Here is an 11,628-nt window from a genome sequence, read left to right on the forward strand (position 1 = left end):
GTTAGTGAAAGTCAGCAAAAATCCTCTGTAAATATGCTATATTCTGAAATGTATCTCCTTCACTATTATTACTAAACATGATTATTTTCTAATTAACAGAGAGGCAAGAGTATCTGCTTTTGTCACAGTCAATTACTATATTATAAAAATCAGGCATATTTAAAATTAAATACAGTGTTGAAGAGAGAACCACAGAAGACATGGTTTTATCATAACGTAATTTATGGACAACAGTAGACTTTAATTATTGATCAGTCTGGTACACTACTTAAGAGTAATCCTTGATTGCTGAATCTTGCGTAATCGTTTGTGTGCTATGACCAGTGAGCAGAAGTTAGACCTAATTTCACCTGGGAGGGGCAGCATCTTTCTGGCTCACATCCGGCAACTTGGTTTGGAGGAAAGTATAGATATGTGGCCAGATTTTATTAGTTTCTGTTCCAGAGAAGGATTTCAACAGCCCTTTTTCCCTGAGGAAAAAAAAGAAAAAAGTATTATAGAAGTCAAATTGTCTGAGCCTTCCAGGATCCCTACCTCGCTTTAAGATTACCCTGGCCGAAGTGTACTAATGTATATGTGATTTAATGCAAAAAACAATCAGAGCATTGGGAATGCAGGTCTACATGCATTAGTGTGTTCTTCTGACAGAATACTATTGGCCAGATCAGTTCAAAAAGCTGGTAGCTTTCTACAGAACAATTAATAAAAAGTTATTAGAGGTAAAACTAAAGAAGCTGTCAAGCCATACAGCACATCCTATATGGCAGTCATCCAATTGACTGCATTTTAGAGTCAGATCTCGAAAATCAAAGCAGACAGAATCAGAATGTTTTGAACTCTAGTAGCTAGTCTTATCTGCAGTATGTTATTAAGCCTGTTTACAGGCTTGTAAACTTCAAAAAGTTACTAGTCAGGAAAAAAATTTTCTGGATTGAAAACAACTATTTTTCTAAAACTGAACCAACCCAAAATATGGAGCTCCTAGTTTTCTAGTAAGTAGTTTTCCTAGAGCATAATTTTTCCTAGAGCATAATAAAGGGTGGTAGATACAAAGAGATAGAGGAAGGGACAGTTACTTCAGGATGTTCTTAGAAGAAGTCTGGTATGTTTATTCTAGGTGAGGTAAGATGACAAGCCTCTATACAGTGATCAAGTATTAACATATTTATTATTAACAGATAAAGCAATTTAAATAAAGTAGAGCAGACCAGCTTAACATGAATAGAGACTGTATACAGTTCTAGTCTTCCACAGTGCAAATGGTAGTATTCTCAAACAGCTAGTTGTTCTAAGAGTGTTGTGAGCTTTGTATGTAACAATCCTATTCTTAGGACACCTCTAAATCCTCATTAACAATTTTTCTATTTTATCAGTTTCTCGACCCTTTGTGTATTACAAGGACTTCTATACATGCAGAAATTAAAAATACTGTGAAAGTTTCCAAGAAGGGCACTGTCTCTGTTACCCTACTAAATAGACCTACATCACTCAGATCACTAATATAATGCACTGAATAATACCTAGCATTATGTGTAAAGCTAAAAGTGGCTGCAATGAAAGGCTCTTGTGCTAAGCTGGATTATCAAAAAGTTTCATACAACTCTCAAAATCATACTAATTTTACTACTTCTATTTCTTAAAAAGGTAGTGAAAGATACACTGCTACTTATACCACGCTCACTGTTTTAAGAACTCTATAACTGGAGGGATTTTTTTCTTGCTATGCTAATGTGGAAGAAGCATAGTATTTTACTACTTACCGATAGTATTCTAGAACAGGTTTTGTTTGTGCATCATAAGCCTGCAGCCTCTTGGTAACCGTCTCTGGCTTATCATCATCTCGTTGAACAAGGGGCTCTCCAGTAATGTCATCAATGCCCTAATCGTTGTTTAAAACCAACTGCATTGGTTAAAAGCAAACACTAATGTATATTTCTGTTTATTTTGTGTATTTTTTTATTTAAATTATGATTAGATTTCAGTTAGTCCAAGTTTAGGTTTCTGCTTATAAAGAGAAAAGCTACCATCTCTATCTTACCTAGAATATAAGAAGTTGACTTTCAAGTAAGACATTCAATTACTATAAAAATACTTTCATAGCATTTACAGTGAACATGAAGTTATCATTACTTTACTCATTAGGTCTCTGGAACATTTGCTGAATATTGAAATATGTAGACAGAGCCTTCTGATATGGTTTTGGCTGGGACAGAGTTAATTTTCTTCACAGAAGCTTATGTGACGCTGAGTTTTGAATTTAAGAGGAAGAAGGTGGTTAGTAATATGTTCATATTTGAACATATTTGTTCATATTGTTTGAAGCTAATTTGACCTTAGTTTGGTGACAGCAAAATGGAGAATGGAATTCACAATCTTTTTAAGTCACACTGCAGAAGACTTAATATTTAGCAACAGATAAATATTACAGCAAAATATGACATGGAAGCCAACAGAAACAGTTCTACAGTTCAGTAAGCAGAGTTACTATGTGACAATGCCTACTCTTGTACACATTTCACTACCAGTTTCTTGAAGGGCTTGAAGTGGTTAGTGTGCTTGTAAGTCTTGAAACAAGCAGTGACCAAGGAAATCATTGGTCACTGGCACAGTGGAAGACACAGGAACCTCATTAAGGATTATCTAGTAGCTTTAAATGCAACTCCTCAGGTGCACTGAGTTATGCACCTACTTACAGAGTAACCCACCATACAGACATAGGGGACTCTCTGCCCCTTCATACATACTAATTAAATCCTCAATGATTTTCATTTTTTTCCTAAAGGCAAGTTTAATCTGACATTTGATGTGGAAATATTAGTTATCTTCTAAGTACAAAGTCTATTAGACAACAGAAATATTCCTTCTTCCTGCTTGTTTTTTGGCAGTTTCAAGAACCAATGATAAATGTCAATGTTGAATAAGCTGCTCTGTTTATGAAGGTGTGAAGAAAACTTGTTCCAGAACATGTCTGGAACTTACTTTAATGATGGTCAAACTTACCTTCTTTATATTATACAATAATTTAAAATATTCAAGGGTTTTTATCTAACAACTGTGCAGGCAACCATAATAGTGCCTTAGTTGCACCTGTTAAGTATCAAGACCGCAGTTTTGTATGAACTCTAAAGCCACAGTCTTTTAGTTTTAATGAGCAATTAAGCAGCTGAAATTTTTTCAGAGCTACCAGACAACACAGACAACTGCATTTCACCTGTTCAGTGTCATTCCACAAACTACTTCAATATGTTGTGATATGCTTCCTTCACTAATTACATGACAGGTAGAGTGGAGTGCGTAACAGAGCTTCTACAGCTGGAACCAACTCTGCTATGTTTGGTAATTCTCTGTTGCTGCTTGTCTATGTTCTGCAATTAAAAGTAACCATAATTTAAACTCCAGTTTTAAACTATACATAGTGTTTGCAATTGCTCACTTCAAGTGTTTATCTGGTATTTCACTGACCTTTTTCTGCAACACTGTAATCTCAAAAATACAAAGCCTGCTATAGTAGTGATGCAACTTAATGGAACTTCCAGATAAAGTGGGATGCCGCAACAGGTAAGTTTAATTTAGAGTTAAGGATAATACACAACTGAGTACCTAAAAAAAATTCCTATGTCTAATTTTGCAGTATGACAACTGCCCCTCTGAAAATACCCTGATTAAATGGTAATTAATCAAGAAAAGTATCAAGTGGATATCTCTGATTCGTAATAGTACATTACTTAATGTGCACCCTGGATACAAAGAATGAGTCCTATAGAGGATGGGAAATGGCATTTCAGATTGCACAGTTAGTAACTGCAAAGCAGGCTAAGATGACGTCCAGCTCACTTGAAGGTGTGCAGGACTTCCAGATCAGTGAATAATAGGAGCTTAAGAAACAGTATGAGGAACTGGCAGCATGGTGTTTCATTCTGCAGAGGACAAGCCCATGAGCTTGATCTTCTAACAGGGCATTCTCCAAGAGGCAGTGTGTTAGCAGAGAGTTTATGTGCTCTTAAGACATAAAACAAAAATTCTTCTTCTGAACTACTGTATTTTGCAATAACGTACATAAATATTTCACTACAACTTCCAAATGCAGTGCAACATTTATTTAGCACCAGTATCAATATGTGTATTGCTTACCTGCACTTTGGGAGGACTGAATTCAAGGTTGTAGACTCTGCCACTAGCAGGGTGGATCCACCGAGCAGTGAGACGACATTTTATGGTTTCAAATGGTACGTCTAGGTCAATCACAGTGTCTATTTGACATTCTTTATCCAGGGCTTGTGCCTGAGCAACTGTTCTAGGGAAACCTTTATGAAGGAAATAACTCCATAAGTATCCAGAGTTATGAGAATTTGCTGGATTTCAACATTAGAGAAACTGCTGGTCAGATAGAAAATGTATATTATCATGCTGTAAAGGCTGAAGAGACATCAGATTTTTCTGATACATTTTTTCAGCACATTTTTCAGTTTCATGGCAGCCTTGTTGAATGCCTTCCAGCTTCCATTTCCTCAGTTCATATAGCCATCTTCCCAAAAGTGTAACAAACAAGCAAAAATACCCCATATTCATATGTACTATGCAACAATTTACTCACAAAAAAACCACAATATACATATTTTGAACAATAAAAGCCATAGGCAATTCATTCTAAGAGGAACAGAACAATCTACAGACACTTGGAACAGTTCTTATTTTCAGGAAAAGTCTGCCATAAGTAGCTGGTCATAACCTCCCTTTGCGTTAAAAACAGTGTATCTATCAGAGACTGTGCGTACACTGGGGGCAGAAATCTCTAATGCCTTCTGCTCATGAATTCCGTGGCTCCAGTGGACTGCATTCAAAGACTAATGTTATTAGTAAATACTATAGTTTAAGGAGAGGGAAAAATTGAGAATAAAAAAAATTAATGTCGCCACAAAGACTTTAAGATGAAAAATGGACCACAGCTTTAATGTTCAAAGCTGCTGTAGAACACGCTGTTATACCACAGATTCACTGGAATAAAACCTCTACCCACCAAACTCTTGAATAGTCCCATGCTCTTCAGTTGCTTATAAATTTCATCGTACTATAGAAGTAATTTTCTTCATGAAGTCGAGTACTGAAAAAATACAAAGTTAAGAAAATCTTCTTTCCATAATACCAATTAATTAGACCACTGTCCAAGTAAAGAATTAGCCAAGAATTCGCCTTGAAAAAGAAAGGTGGGAAGGGGTGGCGGCAAGTAAGTGTAAAGAATAATCATTTATGGTCTTAAGGGTCCTGTGTCTTGTCTACTTTAACTTCACTGAGAGAAATTATTTACTCAAGCCAAACTTTTGCTTATACCTCAAGGTTGACAGACCTGGTTTGCATCATAGTCATCAACTAGCCTCATCCTGTTTCTCTCACATTCACATAAGCAAATAGAAGTGCTTCTGAATGTTTAAAGCAGAGGGAGAATGGAGACTGCAGCACTGCTCTTTTTTCACATTGCTGACAAGTTGTTCAGCCATCATATATCTTAGTCGTACCACTGGAAAATGAGTCACCCCGAGACTGTACTGAGAAACTTTCTCAAAAAATTTCCAAGTGCTTTTACAAATATGTTTCACTGGAACTGGCAGTTGCTACATACAGCATTTCCTGAAAAAATAGAAAATAATCTACAATGTGTGATAAATTGTAAACAACCTAAAAAAAACAGAGAAAGATGCTAATTATTGAGCAGATATGTCTAAGTAGATCATACCAACATGCACATGACTCAGACTTTAGGTACTGGAAGGGTACTATACAGCATCCTCAAAGCCTTCTGTTCTCCAGGCTGAAGAACCCCTGTTCTCTCAGCCTATCCTCAGAGGAGGAGCACTCTGGTGTTTTGATCTTTCTCATGGCCCTCTTCTGAACTCACTACAACAGGTCCATATCCTTCTTATGCTGGGGTCTCAGGACTGAAGGCAGTACTGCAGATGGGTCTCACAAGAGCAAAGCAGAAAGAGAGAATTAGTGTCTTCAGTGTGCTGTTCACGCATCTTCTGATATGGCCCAAGATACAGCTGGCCTTCTCAGCCAACAGTGCACACTGCTGGCTTATCAGCCAACGTCCCAAAGTCCTTCTACTCAGGACTGCTCTTGATCCATTATCTGCCCAGGCTTTAGTCACCAGGTGCAGGACATTGCACTTGGCCTTGTTGAACTTCATGAGGTTCACATGAACCCACCACTCAAGCCTGTCAAGGTCCTTCTGGATGGGCACCCTCCAGCACATAGACTACACCATTAAGCTTGGTGTCATCCACACACCTGCTGAGGGTTCAATCCTATTTTCCCACATGAACAATAACAACACTGAATAACACTAGTCCCAATACAGACCTCTGAGGAAAACCACCATTACTTGTCTCCACTTGGACATTAAGTTGTTGCCCACAATTCTTTCAGTGTAACCAACCAGCTAATTCCTTGTCCACCAAATGCTCCATCCATCATACCCATGTCGCCAATTTAGAGGCAAGAAAATTGCACAGAACAGAGTTAAATACTTTGCAGAAATTCAAGAAAATCACATCTTCCCTTATTCACTATGACTCTGCTGCAGGCCACCAAATTTGTCAGCAATGATTTGACCTTAGTGAAACCATGCTGGCTGTTACCAGTCACCCTTTTGTTTACAGGAGGAGCTCCTCCATGATCATGCTGGGCACACAGATGAGACTGTCTGGCTTGTAGTTCCCCAGGTCTTCTACTTTTCCTTTTTTTTTTTTCCTTAAACTAGGGATTCTGTTTCCCTTTTTCCAGTCAGGGGGAACTTAACCACACTGCCTTGACTTCTCAGATACGATAGACTGTGGATTAGCAGCTTCATTCACCAGTTCCCTCAAGACCGTTGAATACATATCATCTGGTCCCATGAACCCATGCACCCTCAGATTCCTTAGATAGTTCTAAAAACTGATCTTCTACAGTTTCACTGTTCTTCTTCTCCCTGACCTTGCTTTTGCCTTCTGTGAATTAGGCAGTGTAGCTGGAGCACTTGCTAGTGAAGACTGAGGCAAAAAACTGAGTATTTCAGCCTTCATATCATAGGTAATTAGGTCTCTTGTTTCCTTTGGAGAGGGCCCACATTTTCCCTGGTCTTCTGTTTATTAGTAACACAGAGCAATATGGATGTTTCACTCCCTCTAAACCAAAAGCCACATCAACAACTTTTTAGTTTTACCTACTGAGACAAGTGGTCAGAATGTGAAAACACACACATCCACACTAGACTCTATCTTTGTGATGCACAACCAACTGTACTCCCAGGGGCTAGGGTAGCAAGAACCAGTCAGTCCATGATATTGTGGAAAACATATTTTCACTCAAGTGTGAATGCTGAAGCTATAAGCTTACACTGAAGAATTCCCATACAATTTGGTCTAAAGGAGGTCTTTAAGAACAATGATTTGTTCTTGAGCAATGGTTTTGTTAGTGATTTATTACACGTGACTCTGCTGCAGTGCTCTCTTATGGACACTTACTGCTGTTTCACATGCTTGCCTACTTTTCCATTTACATAACTACTTCGACCCTTTCTTCAAGTGTTCCACTCTCCAAGGACTGTTTAAAAAAACACTTCTCAATCCATATTTTAAAAGAAGCTTCTGTTATTGGAGAGGAAATAAGAATTGAATTACCAGTTTTGAAATGTTATTTTTCAATAAAAGAGCCTTTTCAACATAAATTAATGTCCCTTTAACACTAGTTAACCAAGCAAACCAAGCTTTCTAGTGCTGATTTTCTCTCCTTACATAGTAATATCCGATATGCTAACTTACCATCCAGCAGCCAGTTGTACCGATCTAGACCTTTTAGCTCATTCAGCATCAGCCGTGTCATGATGTCATCTGGAATAAGCCTTCCTTGATCAATGTAGGACTTGGCAAGGATTCCAACTTCTGTGAAAGTAAGAGGAGTCATGTCCCAGTACCTGTGACCTCCAGCAACTAAAAAAATGCCAACAACCCTGTAAACATTTGGCTTTGATCAGGATGGCACAGAACAGTAAAGTTATTAATCAGACATTGGGATCTGATTTTGCAAATATATATCAGATTAATTTGTTTAGACTGTAGTTCCACGAATGGCAACAGGGGCATTCAGCTTACTTCTAACCCCACAGCTCAAAAATAATTTTACTGCTGAGTATTTGAAAGATAAGTTCCAAAAACCATAATGAGTCCTCAAAACAAGAATAAAGAAACATAAAGCAACCAAGCTTCGTAATGATGCCAGCCCTCAGATTTCCTGCTGAGGAATTTATTTTCTCAGTTTAATGTCTAGTTATTAGTCTGTGATTTCACTACAAAAAGAAACTCCACTGGTATTTCAGAGAGCAGCACACAATGGGGCACACATGCCAGAACAAGTTTTTATGATTACTAAAGATACAAGATGTTTACAGATGTTGTAAACTATTTATAGGAGTGCACATCCACTAGTACTTTCCCGTGACGCTGACTACCCTTTAATACCAGTTGCTTAGCCCATCAGCTTGCTAAGATGCCATCTACACATCACAGATCCAGATATCACACATATTGTCATGCTGCAGGTCATCTAAGTCATGGGAACAGCCAGGAAGAAATCCATTTGCCCAAGCTCTATTCTGAGCACAAAGTCTTTGTGGCCTTAGTTTATAAAGCAAATACCTAATTTAATGAGACTCCTCAAATACCACCTGAATTGTTTTGTGTTTTTTTTTTTATCATGGATCTGCTTAAGTGTTTATTAATGGACAATTCAGATATAGTTACATTAAGCTAAACAAGAAGATGGGAAGGACAGACATTACTGATAGACGATAAGACCACTTCCAGCAGGAAGAAGTAGAAAATGCCAGCCCCATCACCTGATGCAGTATTGAAGGCTGTACAGTGTACAATGACCTTTCTTCAAATAAGGCCAATGAAAAGCACTAGACATCCTCAAGTAATGCAAACATTCCTGGGGGGAAACGGGGAGTTACTGTGAGTCTGTATCTACAGATTAGCTTTGAAAAATCTGAAAGTAGTTCAAAAACAGGCATGATACACTACTGACAGGCGGGAAAGAGTCATACTCAGATGTCTGGAGACCAACAGCATGCAAACTAAAAAGAAGATGACAGCCTGTCTGGGTACAAAATACCTGTTATTTTCTATATGTCACCTCTTCGTAATATCTTTTCTATTATCCCAGTGCACTTAGAACTATGTACTCCACAAAATTGGCTGAAAAGAGGAATAAATTACATCTAACTAGTTTAACATGCACTTGATGCCCAAATCTGTTAGATTCATGCCACCATAGTGCTCAAGCAACAATGATCTAAGAGGTACATGCAACACAAGCCCAGTAGAAAATGGTAATACCAACATATTTTGTAAAGACAGGTGAGCTTTTGGGCACAGACAGGTGAAGCATATGGCAAGTTGTAAGGCACACAGGTCTTACTATTTGAACAGTGAAAGAGGAAACACTGCCTCTAACTGTAAGCCCCTGATCTTCTAGAACCAACTATTGCAGGAGGAAAAAATAATCATGGAATCATAGAATCAACAAAGTTGGAAAAGACCTCCAAGATCATCCTGTCCAATGGTTCACCTACCACCAATATTTCCCCACTAAACCACATCTCTTAGTACCACACACATATATGCTCCTCAACATTTCGAGGGACCTAAACCACCTCCCTGAGCAGCCTGCTACAGCGCCTAATTTCTCTTTCGGAGAAGAAATTTTTCCTAATATCCAACCCAAGTCATGACTATTAACGTAAGACTTGAGTAGTCACGTTAGGTGTGATGGAGAGAGTTAGTGAAGTTTTCTTGGTTTGGTTTGATTTGGTTTAAACTTGGGTCTGAAACTACCATAGGCATGGCAGTCTTTGGCATTAAAAGGCAACACCATTTTCTTTCCAGTCTAGGCAAAAAAACAGGTATTTCTGCTAAAAGTTTTGCAGAAGATTGGCTTGTCCTAACTGCATACAGCAAATAAGGTTCAGCCATATTCAGACTGCAGGCTGCTTAGCACTATACAGACTATCACCAACTCTCCACTCTGACATAGCAGAACATGGCAATAACTGCAAACTGCTACGGACACTCATGCTCAAAAGGACTTTTCAACAAAGACTGCTTTCAAAAGACAGCAAGAGCTCAAAATAGCACCATACAGCAACTGGTAATTATATTTATTTTCCAAATTTTTAACTGTCCAATTTAACCTTACAGTTCCTAAAGAACTGAGCACTGTGAGATTCCATTATCACCTCTTTTCCTCTTTCCCTCAGCTACACTCGTCCAGACTCTGAATTGCCTCTCATTCCAGCCTAACCCTTTCAGCATCCTACCCACTCCCACTAGCTCAATATTCACCTCAGACATTTGGAGACTGTTTCTGCAAATAGTGGCTTACTTTCAATAAAATTAAGACAAAGCTTAATCTGCAATAAGCCATGAATGGAAAACTCCATAGTAGATTCCCTTAAGTTCTGTTGGTTAACTCTGAGTGAATTTCAACACCTCCTACATCCTTCACTGATTTCTCAATAGATTCTCACGTTTCCACTCTCCTTCAGATCCTTTAATCTGTCCTGTTCACTGAGATCATTTTTGCTGAATCACTTTTCTTCCTATTGCTCCAAAACTCCCTTGTCAAATCAATCAGTGGGTACTTATTCTTCTCATACACCTCTCAGTTTGACTCTGTTTACATTCTTTGATCTTGCTTCCAAGGTACAACATTTTCAATGGGCACAAAACTAATCTACTTCATAAACAGTGTGTTTTCTTTCTCTTTTGGGAAGTCTTCCATTCTCAGTGGATCTTACTTAACTTGAAGGTGAGCCTCTACAGAGAACTTACTCTGACTCTACAATCACACAAAAGTTTGGATGTGTTCAGATATGCGTGCAGAGGTGGTGCTCCTAGCAAATGTTTAACTCGGAGATACCAACCACAGTGAGGTCAGTCAACCGAGGTAAGGCCATTACTATTACAGAGCAAACATGGTTTGTGTGAAGATATGTGGAAATCAAAACCAACTAACTGATTTCATAATAACAGATCATTTTTTCATTTTCAAGGATGTTCACAAATTTTCAAAGCCAATACAAGTTATGTACATGTATGTACAACCATGCTACATGCTATGTACATGCTGCAAAGGTAGGTGGTCCTTCACAACTTCTTCCAGGTGCTGGCACCAACACCCTCACTTTACCACAAGCAGCCACAAGTGGTTCCTGCAAGATTTTCAGCCCCACCATGAATAAAACCAAATCTGCAAGCCAGAGGGTGACCTGTCATCAGTTAAAAAAAACAAAACAAAACAAACAAACAAACAAACAAAAAAAAAAACACAAAAAAAACGAGAGAGTTGCACTGCAAGGGAGCCAGAGATCAACACAGTAAATGAGATCAAGGCAAACAGCTTGAAAACTTTGCCACTCCTTTTCGGAACCCCCCCCCCACTGCATACAGGTCTGCCCACTTCGGCACAAACTCTTCCGATGGAGGAACAGCGAGGAACTCCGCGGCCTCACAGCCCCTGGGACAGGCCTCGTGTGGAGCTCCAGGAAACGTAAGCGGGAAGGAGACCGGTGCAGAGCTTTCCGTTTCCCGC

General features: G+C 38.7%; 1 protein-coding gene across 1 annotated transcript in view; it reads right to left on the reverse strand.

Annotated features, from left to right (window-relative positions):
- Positions 1-201: 201 nt before the first annotated feature.
- AK3 (adenylate kinase 3) overlaps positions 202-11,628 on the reverse strand; it is a 24,261-nt gene continuing 12,834 nt past the window's right edge. Inside the window, exons 2-5 of the mRNA XM_003213515.3 lie at positions 7,800-7,919; positions 4,132-4,304; positions 1,761-1,879; positions 202-470 (exon numbers count right to left, since the gene is read on the reverse strand). Of these exons, the coding sequence (XP_003213563.2) occupies positions 347-470; positions 1,761-1,879; positions 4,132-4,304; positions 7,800-7,860 (477 nt within the window). The 5' untranslated portion in view covers positions 7,861-7,919 and the 3' untranslated portion in view covers positions 202-346. The remainder of the gene's footprint in view (positions 471-1,760; positions 1,880-4,131; positions 4,305-7,799; positions 7,920-11,628) is intronic.

The sequence above is a fragment of the Meleagris gallopavo genome, chromosome Z, assembly GCF_000146605.3.
Source record: "Meleagris gallopavo isolate NT-WF06-2002-E0010 breed Aviagen turkey brand Nicholas breeding stock chromosome Z, Turkey_5.1, whole genome shotgun sequence".
Taxonomy (NCBI): Eukaryota; Metazoa; Chordata; class Aves; order Galliformes; family Phasianidae; genus Meleagris; species Meleagris gallopavo.